This window comes from Siniperca chuatsi, linkage group LG21, assembly GCF_020085105.1.
Source record: "Siniperca chuatsi isolate FFG_IHB_CAS linkage group LG21, ASM2008510v1, whole genome shotgun sequence".
Lineage (NCBI taxonomy): Eukaryota > Metazoa > Chordata > Actinopteri > Centrarchiformes > Sinipercidae > Siniperca > Siniperca chuatsi.
Window position 1 is genome coordinate 1182527 of NC_058062.1, and position 25972 is coordinate 1208498.

The 25972-nt window shown below is 39.8% G+C and overlaps 2 protein-coding genes across 2 annotated transcripts in view; both read left to right on the forward strand.

The window, feature by feature from the left end:
• The first annotated feature begins 6131 nt into the window (after positions 1-6131).
• LOC122869496 (GTPase IMAP family member 8-like) lies at positions 6132-16873 on the forward strand. Its single transcript, XM_044182594.1, has 3 exons — positions 6132-6224; positions 9155-9708; positions 16103-16873. The coding sequence occupies exons 1-3, from the start codon at positions 6209-6211 to the stop codon at positions 16871-16873; spliced, it is 1341 nt and encodes a 446-aa protein (XP_044038529.1). The 5' UTR covers positions 6132-6208.
• A 6781-nt stretch (positions 16874-23654) lies between these two features.
• Positions 23655-25972, forward strand: part of LOC122869003 (GTPase IMAP family member 9-like) — a 74609-nt gene continuing 72291 nt past the window's right edge. The window contains exon 1 of the mRNA XM_044181530.1: positions 23655-23746. Within this exon, the coding sequence (XP_044037465.1) occupies positions 23710-23746 (37 nt within the window). The 5' untranslated portion in view covers positions 23655-23709. The remainder of the gene's footprint in view (positions 23747-25972) is intronic.

The following is a 25972-nucleotide window of genomic DNA, read 5'->3' on the forward strand; positions in this document are numbered from 1 at the left end:
CTATTCAGAAGATATATTTTTCTATAATGTGAGCATTTGTACAGTTAATGTGGTAGTATGTCAGTAACATTAGCATCATCCTTATATTAAGATGCATCACAGAGCTTTCTAAATTTCTAAATTCTGTTTAAGATATATTCTTTTTCAGACACACAGCCTGGTTGACCTGCCAGAGAGAGCATGCTTTCTCTCAGAACTGAGGGTAAATCACTTGCCTGGTGGTCATAACTTGTTTTTGTCTTCTTCTATTGCTGGGTCAGAGTCAGAACCTGCCGGCCTCCGTATGGTGGCTGCGCTCAGCCTTAGCGATAGGCTGACTAACTATATATCTTCTTTTTTAACTGTTTATTATTTTTTTGTATATATCAGTCAGCCTGGTTGGTAGGCCTATAATTTATCTAACACACTAACTTTAACACACATACACACACACTTCCACAGTCTTTCACAAACACACAGAGCACGTGTTCATTGCATTTTTTAACAGGTTTCTTCAGAAGAAGGCAAAGGCAAGTACAATCCTGCTGGAAGGAGTGAGGAATGAAAATGTGAGCATGATCAAACTGCATCATTTTCTGTGAGAGCCCAAGCTTTTATTGATGAGAGAACTGAGGTGCTACAACAATCAAACAGCAGAAAGGTGGACAGGGAGGTCAGGGATGTTGCCACTAAGCACCATCTCACACTGGACATGTTGAAATATGGAGGCTTTGGGACAACAGTCGCTGAAGGTAGATCAACAGGGTGTAGATGAGAGGACACAACTGCTCGCTGCATCCCAGATTCAGAAGTCTTCTCAGGGTGAAATATGTGCTGTGAACTTAAACTTAAAAGTTAGCCAAGACAGGAAGAGGTTACTTCAGAAACTCTGTTAGTGATCTTAAAAGTGGATTCAGATTGAATACTGAGCAAAACTTGGCCTCACTTTATTTGAATGACTTTGAACACTGGAGTATTTCTGCAGTCAAGCAGTCACAAACAGCCAGTGTACCGATGTTAATGATGTATTACCTGTTTTATCAGGTCTGTATATATATATATATATATATATATATATATATATATATACACACACTACCACTCAAAAGTTTGGAGTCGCCTGCCACAAACGCTGAGAGGAACACTCGGTGTGTCTGAATGGTCTTTAGGCTGCAGAAAGTCCTCTTTACTAATAGATGTTGTTTTGTATGAAGGGTTTGCAAAGAAAAAGTCATGTTTTGTACCTGGAGACCAAAACGCTGTAATGGTTCAAACAGACTGAGGACTGAAAGGGCAGAAAGAGACAAAGATCCTCTGAGCAGCAGTTAGATAAGAATACAAGAAACCAGCAGTCGTTGGTAAAGAAACTGGAAGCTGAGCGTTAAAATCTGTGCAGATTTAAACAGCAACAGGTTCCTGTTTAAATGAGGTGAGTCCAGGGTTAGCACTGCTGGAGCTGGATCACAGAACAGCAGCTGAACATGCTGTGGACGGACAATCACAGTTTAAACCTGCTCAGTCTGACCACTGAGGAGACTGCAGAGGGCCCAGAGACAAACAGCTCCCCAAAATACTTAGAGCCCAGCTGCTCCGCTGGGGTTCACAAATGATCTAGTGTCAGTTAGACTTGTCTGGACTGGAGTAATGAAGGAGACAGTTTATCAAAGAGCTAATTATTCTGCTCTGAGGGACTCTGGATGGGCGTGTCAAGGGATTCACACATATTCTAGGGAATCTTCTAAACACTGGCAGTGATTCAAAATGACTGTCAGAAGAAAAACCCTAAAGCAGTGACTGAGAAACCTGTCTTTCTCTTTTTGAATGAATGATCCATGCCATCGCTCATTTGTCATTGTCCTGTGTGGTACATTTGAAAATATTACACTTGTAATTTACACTTCTTCTTGCTCTGATATATGTGGGAATACTTGCAAATTGTCTGCGTTAATGAACGGAGGTCAAAACATCCACTCACTTATCTGCACTGCACCTGTAATTTCAGAGCCGCCTTGTTTTCCTAAAACCTTCTTTGTTCATCTCCCTTCCACCACATACTTTTCCCCATCGATTCCACTCACTTGATTTTTACCACCTATCATTCATTTGTCAGCTAGATATCACATCAACTTCTATAGAAAGTTAATGGAATTTAACATCTTGCATTGACAGTCCGTTCCAAAACATAACTTTATCCACTTTTCTCAACATCAGAATCGACACACACTTCCACAGTCTTTCACAAACACACAGAGCAATTTTCATTGTTTTTTCTTCTGTTTTTGTTCTTGTTTTGTTTTGCTATTTGATTTTATGAATTGTAGTTTTTTCTTTTAATCTCATTATTACTTGACGCTTTGGCAGTACTGTGTTCGTTACACTTGTGCACAATAAAGCGGGGGTGTCTGGTGGTCCTCCTCCAGGAACAGAAAGGATTCGAATATGTAGGGAAAAATGGCGTAAAGGATACCAAAATATGTAACGATAATTAATAAACCTGTACAGAGGAGACACCAAAATTACATAGCGTTTACACAATAATTGGTACAAAAAGATGAAGTTGAGCAATTGCACTCACTTCAGGCTATCAGAACTAATCAATATTTATGGAAAATTTAACTTGTATTAAATTCACCTCGGGGCACCACCCTTAAATAAGGGAAACCATAGCCAATTAAAGGCCCAGTGTGGAGGATTTAGTGGCATCTAGCGGTGAAACTGCAGTTTATAACCATTTGAATACCGCTCGCCTCACCCTCCCCTTCCAAGCGTGTAGGAGAAACTACGATGGTCACGGAAAACGCAAACGGCATAAATAAAATGCCCCTGTGTTCATTGTCCGTAGCAGATGCCTGCCCATACCGTAACCCTTGTTGAGTGTAGATAAAAAATGGTTTATTCTAAGGTAATGAAAACACAGCAATTCTTATTTTCAGCTGATTATACACAAAAAACATACTTTTAAATATTATATTCCATTTCTGCCAATATCTCCTCCTAAATGTTACACACTGGACCTTTAATTAATTCAGTCTCATGAATACTAAACTATCAATTTGGAACTCTGATCAATAATTAAATTAATAACTACAACCAAAATTACCATCAATAGCTAGTAAAGGTTGAAGGGTTTTGGAGTTCAGAATAGTAGAGGTTGGCAGCATTCACTCTTGTGCAACAATTAAACAGACCACCATGTATATTCAAAGGCATTTATTGTCACACAGGGTGATGGAGGCGGGTGGGGCTGGGTTCTTCCTGTAATCCATAACCATCTCCACTGTCTTCAGAGTGTTGAGCTCCAGGTTGTTCTGACTGCCACCAGGTCACCAGGTGGTCAATCTCCCACCTGTAGGCGGACTCATCCCCACCAGATATGAGCCCAATGAGGGTGGTGTCATCTGCAAACTTCAGGAGACGGACTGGTGACTGGAGGTGCAGCTATTGGTGTACAGGGAGAAGAGTAGAGGGGAAAGAACGCAGCCTTGGGGGGAACCGGTGCTGATGGTCCGGGAGTCAGAGACATGTTTCCCCAGCCTCACGAAGTCTGTGGTTGTTGTTGTGGTAGGGGAGGGGGAAGCTTCTGGGATGGGCAGTTGTGGAGAGGCCCTGGTCCCTGCTGAGGAGGGTCGAGGTGGAGCTGGTGGGCTGGAGCTGGTGGATGGAGTCACAGGGGATGGTGTCAGGACTGTCCCACTGTCTCTCAAAGCGACTGTAGAACTCATTCAGTTGGTTGGCCAGGCGCAAGTCGTTAATGGACTGGGGGGGTCTTAGGTTTGTAGTTTATGATCTGTCTGAGCCCCTTCCTGACAGAAGCAGAGTCGTTGGCGGCTTTGTTAGCTGGCGTCAATTGTGGATGAGCCAGTGGGGGAAGAATTGTGGCTCCGATGCAGTCTTTGCTGTGCCGTGTTCCCTTTGTGCAGGTCAGACGAAACCGGTCGCTCCGTCCTTTGTTCTCCTTAGAGAGTTAGCCGCTCGGCACTAACAGATTTTGTTGCTCATGTTTCTTGTGAAGTTAGCTGGCAGACTTTGTGTTGTTGCTGCTGGTAATAACTAAGCTTGGTTGCAGGGATCTTAGGCAGGCCCTCGCGTCACTGCCGTAAGAAACAGAGTTCTGTTTGGTGCATCTACTTTGAGCAAACTACACAGCGCAGGAGACCTCAGGTTCAGTTTAAGTCACACAATGAACAAATTTTTCTATTCGGTCCAGTGGTACCTACAAATAACTGAGCCTTCTTTCCTCAAACTGGCTCGGTAACAGATGACATGGGTTTAAGGGGAGGGAACTACACAGACTTTATAATATATGAAGATGAAATGACCAACTATTCAACAACAAGACATCATCAGCAACAAGATATTAGTACTTTTACTGAAGTAACGGATCTGAATACACTCACAGTTCTCGCCGGGTTTTTCATGGAGCAGCTCGAGTTCCATGAGACTGAAATTCACTGTCACTGTGTATGTACGTTAACTAATTGTTAATGTCATAAAATTAATATTTAACTATGCATTTCATAAGTAACTGACACACAAACAGCTAAAATAGTTGTTTTGAGGTTGTTGTTTGAGTTGTCATGAAGTCTGTGAGTTTCCTCTGCTCGTATTCACCGTTCAGGAAATAAATTATATTAAATTATCAGAATCAGAATCAGAATCAGAAATACTTTATTGATCCCCGAGGGGAAACTCTTTTGTTCCAGCAGCTCGCCTTTACGTCAGTGCACACAGGAATAGAAGTACTAGCAAAAAATATAATACACTATAATACAGGTCAGATAAATTAAGTACCAAGTGGGTATAAGTATAAAATTTAAATAAGTGTGAAGTACAAAGTGGGTTTACTGGTTGATGATAATAACACAGTATAAAGTAATAGTGCATGAACTGTCAAGTTAAGTGTAGCTATTAAGGTTATAATGAAACGGAGGATATTGCACAACAGTAATAGAAGTATGAATAAATATCAATATCAATAAATAGGGAATTTTAAACTGAAAAGAGTATATTGCACAGGAGTATTTACACAGAATATTGCACATTATGTCAAGTATTGCAGAGATGTTAATGATCAATGTCCAGTTTAGTGACCTAGGGTCAGACAGACTGACACTTAGAGGGAGGAGTTAAAGAGTCTGATGGCCACAGGCAGGAATGACTTCCTGTGGCGCTCTGTGGTGCATTGTGGGGATGAGTCTTCCGCTGAAGGCGCCTCCTTTGTTTGACCAGCACGTCATGGAGCGGGTGGGAGACGCTGTCCAAGATGGTGTGTAGTTTGGCCAGCATCCTCCTCTCTGACACCACCGCCAGAGAGTCCAGCTCCACCCCCACAATGTCACCGGCCTTACGGATCAGTTTGTTGAGCCTGTTGGCGTCCGCTACCCTCAGCCTGCTGCCCCAGCATGCAACAGCATACAGGACAGCACTGGCCACCACAGACTCATAAAACATCTTCAGCATTGTCCGGCAGATGTTGAAGGACCTCAGCCTCCTCAGGAAATAGAGGCGCTTCCTGTAAAGAGCCTGAGTGTTCTTAGCCCAGTCCAATTTATTGTTCATGTGTACTCCCAGGTACTTGTAGTCCTCAACAATGTCCACACTGACCCCCTGGATGGAAACTGGGGTCACTGGTGCCTTGGCCCTCCGTAGGTCTACAACCAGCTCCTTAGACTTGGTGTGAGCAGAACCATCTGGAGCTCAATGCGACAAAGTTCCCCACCACAGCCCTGTACTCAGTCTCATCACCACCGCTGATACATCCCACCACAGCAGAGTCATCAGAAACCTTCTGAAGGTGACAGGACTCCGTGTGGTGGCTGAAGTCCGTGGTGTAGATGGTGAAGGGGAAGGGAGAGAGGACAGTCCCCTGAGGGGCCCCAGTGTTGCTGACCACGCTGTCCGACACACAGTGCTGCAGGCGCACGTGCTGTGGTCTGCCAGTCAGGTAGTCCACAATCCAGGACACGAGGGGGGCATCCACCTGCATCGCTGCCAGCTTCTCAGCTAGCAGGGCAGGCCAGGTGGTGTTGAAAGCACTGGAGAAGTCAAAAAACATGATCCTCACCGTGCTTGCCGGCTGGTCCAACTGGTTAGGTGACAGATGACATGGGTTTAAGGGGAGGGAACTACACAGACTTTATAATATATAAAGATGAAATGACCAACTATTCAACAACAAGACATCGACAGCAACAAGACATCACAAGTCAACTGCTTCTACAAGACAAAGATGGCCAGTAAACCTCGTAAGTATATTTCATAAATAGTACTCTTACTCAGGGTAGTGTTTGATAAACCAGCAGAGCAACAGTTTATTCTCTTCTCAGTATTACAGCTCTCATGTATCATTAACATCAGTGTTTAAAAGAAACCTCCTCTCAATCATCACATTTAAGCCTCACATTTATTTGACCTACCACCTACTCAGTCTTCTGCAAGTTTTGATTTAATATTAATTAAAGAATTACTAGTTTTGTTGTAATTTTAATCTTCACAGACCTTATTTGTTGTTTTACACATCACTTGGCTTCATAACAAATTCAAATTTTGCAGCATCTTATTATTTATGTTTCAAAATAGATTTTTATTTGCCATAACTGTATTGTGTTATTTGATTAAATATTTGTGCATGTCTTGATGACTTTTCATATTTAACAAATCCACCTTTTACACTCTGGCTCAAACCTTCCTGTGTGTCACAAATTAAATTAAAAATATATATAAATATAATTTTTACTGTGATTAAGATTTTTAGAAAAATCTTGTGCATTGTGAAAATAACAAAATGAACATTTGCAGTCAGTACTCAGTGCAGCTTACTTGATCATTCCTAGCTCATAAATTACCATTTGTCAGTTTCTTTATCATTCAACAGCTAATTTTATCAATGGGTAGATTCATTATTTTGACTGATTGGATTTATTTGATGATTTAGACTATTGATTTAGATTCATTACAGTAAGAATCAAGGATACAGACAACTATAAAAAACTTTGTATCTTTCACTTAGTGGTAAGATTATTCCACTGTACTGCTGCAGTTTCTGTATGTGTTTTGCCTTTTAAACTTGTTGTCATTTTATGTAGTTTTATGAAGTAACTACATGTATTTTTTGTAATTCTTAAAAGTAATGAATTAGATGCTTTGATGGCCTATACTTGGTGAGAAACATATTACCTTTTTCTACTGTAACTTAATTATATTTCTTAAATTTTGTGTATTAAGGGCCCACACACTACTTTATTTTATTTCATTGGAGTTTAAAAATTATTTTTTTGTTTAAAAAAAAAAATTATTTATTTTAATTTAATTGTACTGGAAGACCAGTAAACTAAGAGGTTGCAGCATAGTTAAAATGGCTTTCAATTAATTTAACTGAATTTGACTATAGACTTTTCCAATCAGGTAAAGCAGCTTTCCCAGCCAAACATTTTATCCATTGATTTATCTTGGAGAGGACTTTTAAAGGTGCGATATGTATAAATAAGATTTGGCCAAAATTTTATTTTAAAACATTATCAACAGAATCGGAAGAAGTAACAGTTTGTCATCAATGAGGTCAAGGTATTGTGTTGCAGAGACATCTATTGAAATTAGCATGCTAACCAGCTAGCCCCGGACTCGTTCTGGCCCGTCCTGTGTTGTAACGCCACTTCTGCCTCAAGAGGCGATAACTAGTCCAATAGTATAGCTCAGGTAGTTCCAGCTGGGAGATGTGTACCAGTGGCGAGTTCGCTAAGTTACACAAGCTGTCTTAGCTGTTTTAGTCTAATAAATAAACAAAATAAACTCACAAAATGTCAAGAAAGGAAATATTCTTATAGAAGAGCATGTAGAAAAATATTACACGAACAATCTGCTTTTTGATCATTCAAGTACGATAAAAACAAGAATAAAAGTCTGTAGCCAAGTCAGCAATTACTGATGCAGTAATGTTCATACACACCAGACAACAGCTTAGTTGGATCAACAAAATACGTTGTTGGTTTACGCCCTCTAGAAGTGTTTTCTGGTCTGACGGCCTGTCAGCAGGACCGTCTGTGACTTCCAAAACCGACTTACAAATCACTGTTGAAAAATAAATCTGTTTTATGATGCAACAGCTATAGTTAAGGTTTGGTTAGATTTAAGCACAAAAACCAGTTGGTTAGGTTTAGGGAAAGATCATGGTTTGGGTTCAAATAAGTACTTTACTTAGGTTACAGAAACATTGTGATTTGGGTTAAAATTATCATCATCATATAATAATAATCACGTGGTTAATGTTAGTGGACGATCGTGGTTATGTTTTTAAAAAACAACTTTGGAAACAGGAAGTGTACAGCGATCTCACATGTTAAAGTCTGCACACAAAGCAGGAGAATAATACAAGTATAGCAAAAAGTACTCTAAAATATAAAATAGAAATGTACAGTAAAAATATGTGCAATATATATTCTATAGTAAAAGAAATGTACAGTCATTAAAACAAATAGAATGAAAAGTACAAAACTTAAATAAGGAATGTGCAGATGTCCGTAGTATGTGCAAATAAATAGAGATACACAAGCGAACAGAACTACGTAAATTTGATGAGTGGTGTTGGCTGTGGAGGGTAAACTATGTGCAATAGTAGTAGTAGTAGTAGTAGTAATAATAATACAGACTATAAGTCAATGTGCATAATAGGAAGAAGTTACATGTGGAGGGTTCACAGATGTGCTAATATTAAGTCATAATTAATACGGCTGCTAGGGGGCGCTGTCACTTGAGCGTAAACATGTCGCTGTGGGGCACTTAAGCTGAAATGAGTGATTCTTCTGTTTTCCTTGGGAGGATAGTCTCAGTTGGACTGATGAACAATTATAAAATGAGAAACAAATTTCTAATCCCTTACGACTAGAGGCGCAAGAAATGTAGAAATTTGGCACTTGAGCAGAGCAGTGTTGTTACTTAAATCAAAAGGGTTTGTCCTCTGGTCAGTGGCCATTACAGGACATCTTAGACTCAGCTTCAGGTGACAGTTGATGATCTAACACTTTACAGTTGATGATCTAACACTTTAATATGAACAAATAAAAGTGCTGAAGTACTTTCTGCATTACAACCCCCCTCAGGTCTGTTAGATCATGACTGAACTTTAGTGGTTTGAAAGACTTTCAGTATTAATAATGACTGTGTCCTGATTCTCCAACAGAGCCAGAGCTCAGGATTGTGCTCGTTGGAAAGACTGGAGTTGGGAAGACTACAATCATGAACGCCCTCCTGGGGAAACCTTACTCACCTGAGGCCTCTGCTTCCTCACAGACAAAAAAGTGCCAGATAGTGAATAATGTAGAGGTTGGTGGACAAAAGCTGCTTGTTATCGACACTCCAGGTGTGCATAACACCGAGATGACAAAGGAAGTGTTGAAGGAAGAAATCGTAAAATGCATCACATATGCTGTTGCTGCTGATCCACATGTGTTCCTGTATGTGCTGAAGCTAGGTGCTCTGTCAACTGAAGATTACACCACAAGGGAAATCATTCAGAAGATGTTTGGTGAAGAGTCCAAAAATTACACTTTGGCCGTGTTTAACAGTGACGGTCCTGACACAATACCTGACGAAGAAATACAGGAAACCTTCATCAGTGAATTCCACGGGGGATACTATTTTTTCAACAAGAAAAATCCAGCCAGCGACCAAGTGTCTGGGCTACTGGAGAAGATCAACAAAATGGTTGAAAAGAACGAGGGAAGTATTACACCAGTGAGATGCTGACAATGGCACAGGAAGTCATGGAAAAAAAGGGCATAACATCTGCCAAGCCAACAGATGATAAACTGCGCACAGTGGTTACACATATTTTAAGTTTGACCATGGGCGAGCCACTGGCAGATATGGTGCTAGATATAGTTGACTTTGTGGCAGACAAAGTTCAGAAAATGGTCTTAAAAAAATCTTAAATTGTCCAAAAAAAGCTGAAGATTCACCAAAATTCAAAAAGTTACGAAGCAGCGTAATCATAGTGGTTAAAGGGTTTAAATTCCATCTATTTTAAATTAGATTTTTTGCTTTTTCACGCAGAATTTTTTTATCTGTTTTCAAAACGCATGACATTTATACACTATTCAATACCCATACATACACGGAGCATTATTTAAAACTACTCATTGTGTAATTTGAAGGCTTAGAATTCTGCAAAGATGCTACAGAGTAAAACTGAAAGTTACATAACAATTATGTAAGTAGGTTAAATTTGGCATAAGAGGTATGTTGTCTACTAATGCCTCAAGACTATAGGTTAGAGAAAGAAATTCTGCCTTTAAAATGTGCATTAATATTTGATTCACATTGGTCCTAATTGTAGTTACGGGGGGAAACCGACTGCAGATGTTGACATCTAACCCTGTATTACTAAAAATGATCTTTATGTACTACTAATGTGCAACACCAAACGCATTTTGAAGGAAACACAATGCTGCCAAGAAAGGAAACATTTTTAAAACGTATCTAAAAACGGTGACTGTGTATTTCATTAGTTTTCCGTAAATACCGCTCTTGGCAACTACAGCATGATGAATGTGTTTGTGGTCCTTGGTTAAGGTTACAGAAAGAAAGATTGTTGTCTTAGTTTAATATATAAAAAGTCAACAGTGACTTGTAGTATGAAACAGGACATGTTAACTTTTATATATTGGACAAAACCACCAGCTTTAGTTTCCCTTCATCAAAGTTTACTTGTTGTCTGACCCGAACCACACATTGGACTCATGACGTGAACCCTGGTCTCTGGAGTCAAAGTCCTGCGTGTGTCCACCATCCACCCAGACCACCTCCCTGCAGCCTCTGTGTGTGGTACAAAAAGGTAGCACTTCCTTGACTGGGAAAAACATTGCCAGGGAACATAGTCCAGGCAGCAATCATGTTTCCTCCAAAGTGTGTTTGGCAAAAGCTTTTAGTAATACAAAAAGGTCATTTTTAGAAAGTAAACGTGAATAAATATATAAGACGTGATATTTCTCCGTTATTTCAGAAGCTCCATTTTCCACTCTCTGTTTGATTTAAACTGAACTGATAAATGTGCTGCATCCTGTTTCACATCTGTCTGAATGTGCAGGTATCAGTCACAACCAGTCTGTGCTTTTGTTTGGTTTATAGTCTGTGGCTATAAGAAGGCTACCTGTCAGTCTTTAGAGAACCCGAGCCTGGCCAAAGAGGCGTTCAAAGATTTACCTGATGCTTGCAACAAAGTCTACTGTGCTCTCGACTGTGTACGATGCAATACATGAAAAATGCAATGAATGAATGCATGAAATTATGCTGCATTGATCAAATATTAACAGAAAAGGTTTAAATCAGTTTTGAATCATTGGTATCAATATTAATTTTCTTATCAGAGGAAAAGCTGTTTCTGCAACAAAATCACATCAGCAAATAAAAGATGATGCAAACAAAACTTTGCAGTGTTTGTCTTTTTTCCTTCAGCTGTGTTATGTGAGATTCATGGGTTGGGGTGAATTATCGATTTGATTTGGTCAGATGTTAATGTTACCAAAACAAAGGCCGTGGTTCATTTTGAGGATTATCTGGATCGAGTGATTTTACAGTTGATGTTGAAGCCCTTCACATTGGGTCGAAGCTGGACGAATAAATACCAGTCAATAAATACATTGTAATGTTCCTGGATTATCTGACTACTAAAAATTAAACATTTATTGTGTTTGGGTCTTATTTACCACCTGTTATGACATCACTTCCTGTCTAGCCTCGATTCCATTAGCTTCTGTAACTTCCTAATTCCTAGTGTCTCTGTCTGTCTGTCCCGTTGGTTCTCCTCCTGTGTTTGTCTGTGTGTGGGTGTGTGTGTGTGTGTGTGTGTGTGTGTGTGTGTGCGTGCTGGGGGGGTGCGGCTTCCTGATTGGAGGAACCTCCAATCCAGGAAGTGACACACCTGCTGTTACCCACCTGATCTCCATCCACTAATCAACTCCTGGCAGTATACAGACCCGGCTCTTCTCTCCAGTCTTTGCCAGCTCGTCCGTTTACCTACGTGGTATCACGCCTCGGCCTCGCCGTGTGATCTATGAAAGATTCTCTTGCTCTAGATATGGCCGTTTGCGTTTTTCGCGAGTTTCACGGCCCCCGTAGTTGGAAGGGGAGGGTGAGGCGAGCGGTATTCAAATGGTTGCAATCTGCAGTTTCACTGCTAGATGCCACTAAATCCTCCACGCTGGGCCTTTAATTGGCTACCCTTATTTAAGGGTGGTGCCCCGAGGTGAATTTAATGCAAGTTAAATTTGCTATACATATTGATTATTTCTGATATCCCGAAGTGAGTGCAATTGCTCAACTTCATCTTTTTGTACCAATTAATGTGTAAACTCTATGTAATTTTGGTGTCTCCTCTGTACAGGTTTATAAATTATCGTTACATATTTTGGTATCCTTTACGCCATTTTTCCCTACATATTCGAATCCTCCTCTCCTCTCCGGCTGTATGCATTTTTATCCCATTACTGCATGATACTAACTCAACATCTTCTCTCTCCCGTAGTTCTGTGCTTTCTCGTCTCTCTCCTCTCTCTTTCTGTCGCTTTCAGCAGGTATTTCTGCCTCCGGAGCTGCAGAGTCTGGATCTGTGGTTGTGGGCCACCTGCTGCCCCCGTGTTCCTGCAGAGTCTGGATCTGTGGTTGTGGGCCACCTGCTGCCCCGTGTTCCTGCTGCCCACCTGTGTTCTTTCAGAGTCTGGATCTGTGGCTGTGGGCCACCTGCTGCCCCCGTGTTCTTTCAGAGTCTGGATCTGTGGTTGTGGGCCACCTGCTGCCCCAGTGTTCCCACCTGCTCGCTCGACAACTGCTACTACAGTTGTTGTTATTGCCTCTGCTACTGATGCTGACATTATTCTTCCTATAGCTGCCATTCCTATTAATAATATGAACACTACTATTACTATTCTATTATTTAAAAATAAAATAAAATTCTAGGTGGTATTTGCATTGTGCCTCCCCCCGTGATGGCCGCCCACCATTGAGTTTGACTCTGTCCAAGGTTTCTTGTATTTTTCTTGTCACTGTCGCCAAGTGCTTGCTCATGGTGGGATTTGTTGGGTCTCTGTAAATAATATTATAAAGAGTATGGTCTAGACCTGCTCTATAGGAAAAGTGCAGTGAGATAACTTCTGTTGTGAATTGGCGCTATATAAATAAAATTGAATTGAATTGAATTCACACAAACAGAGCCCAAGAGGTCTGAGCTGCAGAAACACAAGCTCAGTCTGCTGCAAAACTGCACTTTACCACCTGATCCGCCCACATCAGTGGGAGTCATTTGTAGTCAGGAAATTACCTTACCAACTGCAAAGTCATTGCAACTGCCTTTGTGTTATTGTCGACTTTGTGTGATGCAAACAAAGAGGCAGTTGTGATTTCTAATCAAAGTTTATATATTAAACTCATAAACATAAAATCATGTCAGAGAGGAGATGAGATGATACATTTTTAATTGAGCCACTCTGGATTTTAAAAAAAGGATCTTGCATGGAGCTTTAACAAATTCAAATTTTGCAGCATCTTATTATTTATGTTTCAAAATAGATTTTTATTTGCCATAACTGTATTGTGTTATTTGATTAAATATTTGTGCATGTCTTGATGACTTTTCATATTTAACAAATCCACCTTTTACACTCTGGCTCAAACCTTCCTGTGTGTCACATAAAAAAAATATATATAAATATAATTTTTACTGTGATTAAGATTTTTAGAAAAATCTTGTGCATTGTGAAAATAACAAAATGAACATTTGCAGTCAGTACTCAGTGCAGCTTACTTGATCATTCCTAGCTCATAAATTACCATTTGTCAGTTTCTTTATCATTCAACAGCTAATTTTATCAATGGGTAGATTCATTATTTTGACTGATTGGATTTATTTGATGATTTAGACTATTGATTTAGATTCATTACAGTAAGAATCAAGGATACAGACAACTATAAAAACTTTGTATCTTTCACTTAGTGGTAAGATTATTCCACTGTACTGCTGCAGTTTCTGTATGTGTTTTGCCTTTTAAACTTGTTGTCATTTTATGTAGTTTTATGAAGTAACTACATGTATTTTTTGTAATTTTAAAAGTAATGAATTAGATGCTTTGATGGCCTATACTTGGTGAGAAACATATTACCTTTTTCTACTGTAACTTAATTATATTTCTTAAATTTTGTGTATTAAGGGCCCACACACTACTTTATTTTATTTCATTGAGTTTAAAAATTATTTTTTTGTTTAAAAAAAAAAATTATTTATTTTAATTTAATTGTACTGGAAGACCAGTAAACTAAGAGGTTGCAGCATAGTTAAAATGGCTTTCAATTAATTTAACTGAATTTGACTATAGACTTTTCCAATCAGGTAAAGCAGCTTTCCCAGCCAAACATTTTATCCATTGATTTATCTTGAGAGGACTTTTAAAGGTGCGATATGTATAAATAAGATTTGGCCAAAATTTTATTTTAAAACATTATCAACAGAATCGGAAGAAGTAACAGTTTGTCATCAATGAGGTCAAGGTATTGTGTTGCAGAGACATCTATTGAAATTAGCATGCTAACCAGCTAGCCCCGGACTCGCTCTGGCCCGTCCTGTGTTGTAACGCCACTTCTGCCTCAAGAGGCGATAACTAGTCCAATAGTATAGCTCAGGTAGTTCCAGCTGGGAGATGTGTACCAGTGGCGAGTTCGCTAAGTTACACAAGCTGTCTTAGCTGTTTTAGTCTAATAAATAAACAAAATAAACTCACAAAATGTCAAGAAAGGAAATATTCTTATAGAAGAGCATGTAGAAAAAATATTACACGAACAATCTGCTTTTTGATCATTCAAGTACGAGTAAAAACAAGAATAAAAGTCTGTAGCCAAGTCAACAATTACTGATGCAGTAATGTTCATACACACCAGACAACAGCTTAGTTGGATCAACAAAATACGTTGTTGGTTTACGCCTCTAGAAGTGTTTTTCTGGTCTGACGGCCTGTCAGCAGGACCGTCTGTGACTTCCAAAACCGACTTACAAATCACTGTTGAAAAATAAATCTGTTTTATGATGCAACAGCTATAGTTAAGGTTTGGTTAGATTTAAGCACAAAAACCAGTTGGTTAGGTTTAGGAAAGATCATGGTTTGGGTTCAAATAAGTACTTTACTTAGGTTACAGAAACATTGTGATTTGGGTTAAAATTATCATCATCATATAATAATAATCACGTGGTTAATGTTAGTGGACGATCGTGGTTATGTTTTTAAAAACAACTTTGGAAACAGGAAGTGTACAGCGATCTCACATGTTAAAGTCTGCACACAAAGCAGGAGAATAATACAAGTATAGCAAAAGTACTCTAAAATATAAAATAGAAATGTACAGTAAAAATATGTGCAATATATATTCTATAGTAAAAGAAATGTACAGTCATTAAAACAAATAGAATGAAAAGTACAAAACTTAAATAAGGAATGTGCAGATGTCCGTAGTATGTGCAAATAAATAGAGATACACAAGCTTAACAGAACTACGAAATTTGATGAGTGGTGTTGGCTGTGGAGGGTAAACTATGTGCAATAGTAGTAGTAGTAGTAGTAGTAATAATAATACAGACTATAAGTCAATGTGCATAATAGGAAGAAGTTACATGTGGAGGGTTCACAGATGTGCTAATATTAAGTCATAATTAATACGGCTGCTAGGGGGCGCTGTCACTTGAGCGTAAACATGTCGCTGTGGGGCACTTAAGCTGAAATGAGTGATTCTTCTGTTTTCCTTGGGAGGATAGTCTCAGTTGGACTGATGAACAATTATAAAATGAGAAACAAATTTCTAATCCTTACGACTAGAGGCGCAAGAAATGTAGAAATTTGGCACTTGAGCAGAGCAGTGTTGTTACTTAAATCAAAAGGGTTTGTCCTCTGGTCAGTGGCCATTACAGGACATCTTAGACTCAGCTTCAGGTGACAGTTGATGATCTAACACTTTACAGTTGATGATCTAACACTTTAATATGAACAAATAAAAGTGCTGAAGTACTTTCTGCATTACAACCCCCCTCAGGTCTGTTAGATCATGACTGAACTTTAGTGGTTTGAAAGACTTTCAGTATTAATAATGACTGTGTCCTGATTCTCCAACAGAGCCAGAGCTCAGGATTGTGCTCGTTGGAAAGACTGGAGTTGGGAAGACTACAATCATGAACGCCCTCCTGGGGAAACCTTACTCACCTGAGGCCTCTGCTTCCTCACAGACAAAAAAGTGCCAGATAGTGAATAATGTAGAGGTTGGTGGACAAAAGCTGCTTGTTATCGACACTCCAGGTGTGCATAACACCGAGATGACAAAGGAAGTGTTGAAGGAAGAAATCGTAAAATGCATCACATATGCTGTTGCTGCTGATCCACATGTGTTCCTGTATGTGCTGAAGCTAGGTGCTCTGTCAACTGAAGATTACACCACAAGGGAAATCATTCAGAAGATGTTTGGTAAAGAGTCCAAAAATTACACTTTGGCCGTGTTTAACAGTGACGGTCCTGACACAATACCTGACGAAGAAATACAGGAAACCTTCATCAGTGAATTCCACGGGGGATACTATTTTTTCAACAAGAAAAATCCAGCCAGCGACCAAGTGTCTGGGCTACTGGAGAAGATCAACAAAATGGTTGAAAAGAACGAGGGGAAGTATTACACCAGTGAGATGCTGACAATGGCACAGGAAGTCATGGAAAAAAAGGGCATAACATCTGCCAAGCCAACAGATGATAAACTGCGCACAGTGGTTACACATATTTTAAGTTTGACCATGGGCGAGCCACTGGCAGATATGGTGCTAGATATAGTTGACTTTGTGGCAGACAAAGTTCAGAAAATGGTCTTAAAAAAATCTTAAATTGTCCAAAAAAAGCTGAAGATTCACCAAAATTCAAAAAGTTACGAAGCAGCGTAATCATAGTGGTTAAAGGGTTTAAATTCCATCTATTTTAAATTTGATTTTTTGCTTTTTCACGCAGAATTTTTTTATCTGTTTTCAAAACGCATGACATTTATACACTATTCAATACCCATACATACACGGAGCATTATTTAAAACTACTCATTGTGTAATTTGAAGGCTTAGAATTCTGCAAAGATGCTACAGAGTAAAACTGAAAGTTACATAACAATTATGTAAGTAGGTTAAATTTGGCATAAGAGGTATGTTGTCTACTAATGCCTCAAGACTATAGGTTAGAGAAAGAAATTCTGCCTTTAAAATGTGCATTAATATTTGATTCACATTGGTCCTAATTGTAGTTACGGGGGGAAACCGACTGCAGATGTTGACATCTAACCCTGTATTACTAAAAATGATCTTTATGTACTACTAATGTGCAACACCAAACGCATTTTGAAGGAAACACAATGCTGCCAAGAAAGGAAACATTTTTAAAACGTATCTAAAAACGGTGACTGTGTATTTCATTAGTTTTCCGTAAATACCCGCTCTTGGCAACTACAGCATGATGAATGTGTTTGTGGTCCTTGGTTAAGGTTACAGAAAGAAAGATTGTTGTCTTAGTTTAATATATAAAAAGTCAACAGTGACTTGTAGTATGAAACAGGACATGTTAACTTTTTATATATTGGACAAAAACCACCAGCTTTAGTTTCCCTTCATCAAAGTTTACTTGTTGTCTGACCCGAACCACACATTGGACTCATGACGTGAACCCTGGTCTCTGGAGTCAAAGTCCTGCGTGTGTCCACCATCCACCCAGACCACCTCCCTGCAGCCTCTGTGTGTGGTACAAAAAGGTAGCACTTCCTTGACTGGGAAAAACATTGCCAGGGAATCATGTTTCCTCCAAAGTGTGTTTGGCAAAAGCTTTTAGTAATACAAAAAGGTCATTTTTAGAAAGAAATTTCTCCGTTATTTCAGAAGCTCCATTTTCCACTCTCTGTTTGATTTAAACTGAACTGATAAATGTGCTGCATCCTGTTTCACATCTGTCTGAATGTGCAGGTATCAGTCACAACCAGAGACCAACCAGTCTGTGCTTTTGTTTGGTTTATAGTCTGTGGCTATAAGAAGGCTACCTGTCAGTCTTTAGAGAACCCGAGCCTGGCCAAAGAGGCGTTCAAAGATTTACCTGATGCTTGCAACAAAGTCTACTGTGCTCTCGACTGTGTACGATGCAATACATGAAAAATGCAATGAATGAATGCATGAAATTATGCTGCATTGATCAAATATTAACAGAAAAGGTTTAAATCAGTTTTGAATCATTGGTATCAATATTAATTTTCTTATCAGAGGAAAAGCTGTTTCTGCAACAAAATCACATCAGCAAATAAAAGATGATGCAAACAAAACTTTGCAGTGTTTGTCTTTTTTCCTTCAGCTGTGTTATGTGAGATTCATGGGTTGGGGTGAATTATCGATTTGATTTGGTCAGATGTTAATGTTACCAAAACAAAGGCCGTGGTTCATTTTGAGGATTATCTGGATCGAGTGATTTTACAGTTGATGTTGAAGCCCTTCACATTGGGTCGAAGCTGGACGAATAAATACCAGTCAATAAATACATTGTAATGTTCCCTGGATTATCTGACTACTAAAAATTAAACATTTATTGTGTTTGGGTCTTATTTACCACCTGTTATGACATCACTTCCTGTCTAGCCTCGATTCCATTAGCTTCTGTAACTTCCTAATTCCTAGTGTCTCTGTCTGTCTGTCCCGTTGGTTCTCCTCCTGTGTTTGTCTGTGTGTGGGTGTGTGTGTGTGTGTGTGTGTGTGTGTGTGTGTGCGTGCTGGGGGGGTGCGGCTTCCTGATTGGAGGAACCTCCAATCCAGGAAGTGACACACCTGCTGTTACCCACCTGATCTCCATCCACTAATCAACTCCTGGCAGTATACAGACCCGGCTCTTCTCTCCAGTCTTTGCCAGCTCGTCCGTTTACCTCGTGGTATCACGCCGGCCTCGCCGTGTGATCTATGAAAGATTCTCTTGCTCTAGATATGGCCGCTTATGCTTTTAGCGAGTTTCACGGCCCCCGTAGTTGGAAGGGGAGGGTGAGGCGAGCGGTATTCAAATGGTTGCAATCTGCAGTTTCACTGCTAGATGCCACTAAATCCTCCACGCTGGGCCTTTAATTGGCTACCCTTATTTAAGGGTGGTGCCCCGAGGTGAATTTAATGCAAGTTAAATTTGCTATACATATTGATTATTTCTGATATCCCGAAGTGAGTGCAATTGCTCAACTTCATCTTTTTGTACCAATTAATGTGTAAACTCTATGTAATTTTGGTGTCTCCTCTGTACAGGTTTATAAATTATCGTTACATATTTTGGTATCCTTTACGCCATTTTTCCCTACATATTCGAATCCTCCTCTCCCTCTCCGGCTGTATGCATTTTTATCCCATTACTGCATGATACTAACTCAACATCTTCTCTCTCCCGTAGTTCTGTGCTTTCTCGTCTCTCTCCTCTCTCTTTCTGTCGCTTTCAGCAGGTATTTCTGCCTCCGGAGCTGCAGAGTCTGGATCTGTGGTTGTGGCCCCCCGTGTTCCTGCAGAGTCTGGATCCCCACCTGCTGCCCCCGTGTTCCTTTCAGAGTCTGGATCTGTGGCTGTGGGCCACCTGCTGCCCCCGTGTTCTTTCAGAGTCTGGATCTGTGGCTGTGGGCCACCTGCTGCCCCCTGTTCCTGCAGAGTCTGCTGTGGTTGTGGGCCACCTGCTGTTCTTGTTCTTTCAGAGTCTGGATCTGTGGTTGTGGGCCACCTGCTGCCCCCGTGTTCCTGCTCGACAACTGCTACTACAGTTGTTGTTATTGCCTCTGCTACTGATGCTGACATTATTCTTCCTATAGCTGCCATTCCTATTAATAATATGAACACTACTATTACTATTCTATTATTTAAAAATAAAATAAAATTCTAGGTGGTATTTGCATTGTGCCTCCCCCCGTGATGGCCGCCCACCATTGAGTTTGACTCTGTCCAAGGTTTCTTGTATTTTTCTTGTCACTGTCGCCAAGTGCTTGCTCATGGTGGGATTTGTTGGGTCTCTGTAAATAATATTATAAAGAGTATGGTCTAGACCTGCTCTATAGGAAAAGTGCAGTGAGATAACTTCTGTTGTGAATTGGCGCTATATAAATAAAATTGAATTGAATTGAATTCACACAAACAGAGCCCAAGAGGTCTGAGCTGCAGAAACACAAGCTCAGTCTGCTGCAAAACTGCACTTTACCACCTGATCCGCCCACATCAGTGGAGTCATTTGTAGTCAGGAAATTACCTTACCAACTGCAAAGTCATTGCAACTGCCTTTGTGTTATTGTCGACTTTGTGTGATGCAAACAAAGAGGCAGTTGTGATTTCTAATCAAAGTTTATATATTAAACTCATAAACATAAAATCATGTCAGAGAGGAGATGAGATGATACATTTTTAATTGAGCCACTCTGGATTTTAAAAAAAGGATCTTGCATGGAGCTTTAGCTGCCAAACAAGAAACCTGTTGCTGTTTAAATCTGCACAGATTTTAACGCTCAGCTTCCAGTTTCTTTACCAACGGCTGCTGGTTTCTTGTATTCTTATCTAACTGCTGCTCAGAGGATCTTTGTCTCTTTCTGCCCTTTCAGTCCTCAGTCTGTTTGAACCATTACAGCGTTTTGGTCTCTCTCTACAAAACATGATATATTTTGCAGACCTGATAAAACAGGTAATAAATCTTTAACATCGGTACACTGGCTGTTTGTCACTGCAACTGCAGAAATACTCCAGTGTTCAAAGTCATTCAAATAAAGTGAGGCCAAGTTTTGCTCAGTATTCAATATGAATCCACTTTTAAGATCACTAACTGAGAGTTTCTGAAGTAACTTCTTCCTGTCTTGGCTAACTTTAAAAACTCACACCCCATATTTCACCCTGAGAAGACTTCTGAATCTGGGATGCAGCGAGCAGTTGTGTCCTCTCATCTACACCCTGTTGATCTACCTTTAGCGACTGTTGTCCCAAAGCCTCCATATTTCAACATGTCCAGTGTGAGATGGTGCTTTGTGGCAACATCCCTGACCTCCATGTCCACCTTTCTGCTGTTTGATTGTTGTAGCACCTCAGTTCTCTCATCAATAAAAGCTTGGGCTTTTGCTGTCAGATCATGCTCGCATTTTCATTCCTCATCACTCCTTCGAGCAGGATTGTACTTGCCTTTGCCTTCTTCTGAAAAAATCTGTTAAACCTGCCACAGGTTTTGAGGGAGCATGCAGTTCACATGCTGACTGCAGGAATGTTCATTTGAATGTTCATTTCACTACCATAAGCTTTCTCCAATGTCACTTTCGAGAATTTGTCACTACATGCAACCGACCTCCACATCCGGCTTCTTCATCTGCAAGATCGTCTGATGCAACAGTTGGTTTGCACAACCATAGAATTTCTGCCCCAACTGTCAGAAACCGTCTCAGGAAAGTCTGGGATCTGAGTGCTCGTCTTCCTCACCAAGGTCTTGACCTGACTGCAGTTTGTCGTCGTAACCGACTTGAGTGGGCAAATGCTGACCTTCAATGGCATCTGCCGAATTCCTGGGTGGTCCAACATCCCTCAGGCCAGACACTGACTGGTTTTCTGCCCCCCCCCCCCAAATCTGCATATCTGCAGCCCGATGCGAAATAGCCATAGTGTAGTGCCGAATAAATGTTTTTTTTAAAGATGAAACTGCACATTTTAGAGTGGCCTTTTATTGCGACCAGCCCAAAGCACACCTGTGCCATAATCATGCTGTTTAATCAGCATCTTGCATCCGGCACAGCATACAGGCAGAATAGAAGTGACCTTTGAATACAGTATAGTGCGACAGAACAGGTTGTTTGCCAATGACTCTCAAAACGACATATATGGCCGTTGGAGAGTACCAGTGACAGGTGTACCAGACCTTCGTCGCCATAGTAACAATAATAAACATGTGGTTAATGTTGTGAAATGGTCGCACTTTGGTTAGGTTTAGGCACCAAAACCACTTGTTTTGGGTTAAAATAAGTACATTAGTTACGTAAGTTAAGTTACATCACAACTTAAGATAAGTTAAAACAAGTCAGCGTTGACTTTTGGTTTAACACGGGACACGAACAGTGGTCTCCTGGGTGAAAGTCCTGTTTTTAATAAATGCTTGTCACCGAGTCAGATTCCCGGTGAAATCAGACGAAACGATTTACGGCACGCACCACACAGCCCGGAAGAGCCTATGTTTGCATTTTCTCAGGCAACGTTTCGCAGTGAGTAGTACGCATGTAATACATCCATGGTAGCATGTTAGCCAGTTAAAAGGAAGCTGGAGGAGATTTTTCTTTAGAGAATTTTATTTTTGACGTTATATTTTGTGGCTATGGCTGATACTAGGGCAGGATCAGCAAAGAGAAAAAGGTACAGTGTCAGAGCACGGGCGAAAACACGAGTCGAGCTTGGTCGCTCATTCAACAGATGGAGAGAACTGTGGGACTTGAAAAGATTCAAAAGCAATCCTGAATTGGCCTCTTCCTCCTAGACAGGTATGTAATATGTCTATTTTATTTGGCTGTGTTCAGTCCATGGAGGCATCGGTCACGGCAGACATTACTGTAATACAACTGGCTTATAACGTAACATTTTATGTTGGCTTGCTACCGAGCTATATCTTGCTGTTGGCTTATTATTATGAAGACGTAACATTACGAGGGAATGTACTATTACCGAGCAACCAAATCTGTGAGTTGTAGACTTACATGTAACCTCTGTGTATGAACGGTACTAAAACAAAGTTTACTTTGTTTCACTATCGTCATATTACCGGTATTAATCTGACATAGCTACAAATAGATGCATTACCTCAGCGCTATGCATCCTGCAAACAGCTGTTTAAAAAAGAAAAATAGTATTAAAAATAAGCTGCGTCTTTCTTTCACTTGCTTCTAAAAGAAATGCACTCGCTAGGCAGATAAAGATCTTTACGACACGAGGAAACACTACCGCTTTTGTCCACAGGGGCCGCCAGAATCAACACACAATGAAAGCTCCTGGTAGTTGCTTTAAGGAAGTCACTGCTCCCGGCTAAGAAATAGTCTGACAAATAAAAAAACAGCAAATTGTAGTTTTTATACCTCAGGTTTTGTACGGATTAAACAAACAAGATATAACATGTTAATCAGTGAGCTATAGAGGTGCTGGTAGGTGGATTTTGTTAACTTTGGTCAGAGCCAGGCTAGCTGTTTCCACCTGTTTCCACTGTTTCTGCTAAGCTAAGCTAACCAGCTGCAACTTCATATTTAGCTTACAGACAGGAGAGCGGTATCAATCTGAACATCTCATTCTCCGCAAGAGAGTGAATAAGCGTACTTCCCAAAATGTTGAGTTATTTCTTTAATTTGCACCTGCAGTGTGGTCCTCTATGTTTAGCCCTTAAATCATCTGTACATTTTAATTTCTTCATTTAAATTGTTTTAATGAATTGAACTGAAAGAAGCTGATTGGCAGGTAGAATGTACTCTTGTCTGCTGCCCCATGATCTGTTGCCTGCAGCTACATTTTTGTTTCTGATCTGTGACTGGTCAGATTCTGGCTAGGAACAGGTGATGTGTATTTCAGGGGAGGGAACTAGAAGCAGGCTATAATATATAAAGATGAGATGGAAGTTAAAATAGTCAGAACAAAACATCCACAGTGACAAGACATCACAGATCAGCTGCTTCTACAAGAAAAAGATGGAAACACATGGATGTGAAGATCCTTTAGTGCCTAGTAAGTATATCTCTTCTACAGTATTGCAACTCAGGATGGTGTCTGGGTTTTATATATGGAACAATAATTATTTCCTTGAATAAAAACCAGCAACTCATCAACAGCTCATTCTCTTCTTAACTTCTTTTTGTGGATCCATGATGTTTTGGGTAATTTTTTAACTCATTTTTTCATTTAAAAAAGTAGTTTTTGGTGAAGTCCAGAGATGTTGTAGAGAGGTCGTGCATCTCTCTGCAGTGGAGAGTTTTATTATCTCCACACAGTTGAATCAAGTAGCATTTCAGAGACAAAATCTAAGTTTTCAGTAGTGCAGTGAATGATCAGTTCCTACATCAGTTTCATCCATGATGTTGGCAGATCAGTTTATGACAGAGAGCAGCTCTTTTACCCTTCAACTAACTACACACCCACAGCTATTAATTTTCATATTTTTAAACTTTGATGGTTTGGATTGGATGTCACATTTTAGGGACATTTTTGAAACCCAAGCTAAGCTTATTTCAAACACACACAGACTTAATTCTACATAATGTTGCTTATGTAATTTGTTGCAAACAGGACTTTTATAGATCTTGTTCAATATTGCTATTAAATACAATATTGAACAGTAAATAATTAAAGTGTTTAAGCATTCAGTTGTGGTTCTAAATAGTTACTGATAGGGGGCAGTTTGATGACAAACATAGCAGCCAAAGCAGATGATTACCGCCAACAACTTGGTTTGGTGTTAACAGGAGCATATGCACAGCCAGAGATAATGTTACTTGACTGGTTTGTTTCTGAATGTCATGTTTTGTTTTGAGTTTTTTAGTCACTTTAATAGCTGCTACCTCAACAACCTGACTAAACAATGACATAAGGAGAGAGGGAGAGATGATTACAATTCATTGGGTGGGGTATAAACATGATTATACATTCAGATACAATTTACATTTGAAAAATGTTAATATTCCCTGACAAAGATGTGCAAAAAGCTGTACAATTTAAACAGGACCATACTGGTGATGACCAAATAGTTTTTCAATTAATGCATGGAGCTCTTCCATCTCATTGGATACTAACTCTTCAGTTCATGCAGATCCAAATATTGATGATGACTACTGCATAAGGTGTTTACACGGTTAATGGATCCACCTTTCATATTAATGTTCAGAGAGGACTAATAGACCTGTGTATGTGATAGGCCAATTAAATCAAGGGTGTGCTTGTTTGTTTGGGCAGTTTTAACGACAGTTGACCTGTCTGCATGGGCACTGGTGCTCACACGCCTCTCACGTGACCGAGCAGCACAAAACAGTTTGAACCTGCTAATAACAGTAACCCATAATATATACTGTACATCATACCTGAAAATAAACATAGGGCAAATTTGTTACCTGTTGTTTTTTCACTGTACTAGGCTAATACATAAACAGGCATACATTTTAGCACAGTAGAGCTACAGATGTAACCTATTACACAGCCTTTTGACGCATCTTTATCAGGTGTTTGTGACGAGCTGAAGGATGAAGAGTTTCCTTCATGTGCTGAGGAAACTCTCCTCCTCCTGAAGCTGAATAAACTCTTTAACCCCCCCTCGGATCAGCTGGGAAACGCATCGTCACAGAGCTGAAAACAGGCTGTTTCTCTGATCAGGAAGACTTTTTAGGTTCTTACACAGGACAGCGACGCTGCAAACACGTGATGACCTTATAGACCATGATGCATTGCTGCAGGTTAAACTACCCAACAGGATATAAAGCAGTTAAAATGAGCTCAACCTTAAACATCTGCAGCAGTAAAATGCAACACACACATGAATGCAGCAGGAATATGAATCCAGAAACATCAGATATAATAAAACACTGACAGGAAGCGTTTTACTGCACAGGGGCGACTTTCACTGCCACACTTTAAGTAACTTTAGCTGATAATACTTCATAATTTTACTTCAGGTTCTGAATACTTGTAGTGGAGTATGTTCACAGAGTGGTATCAGTACTTTTACTGAAGTGAAGGCTCTGAATATTTCTTCCACTCTAATCTATCTAGCAAGTAAATGTGTATGATGAAGTTAAACTGCTCATGACAATGTCATATCACACGTGTCCACAGATTTACCACAACAACTAACAAAAAATTCAATCCAACATAAAACCTGGACATAAAGAGAGAGAATTTAAAAGGCCTCATGGAGTTAAATGAATTTTTTCTTAACAGGTTTAAAAATATGCCTATGTAATATGT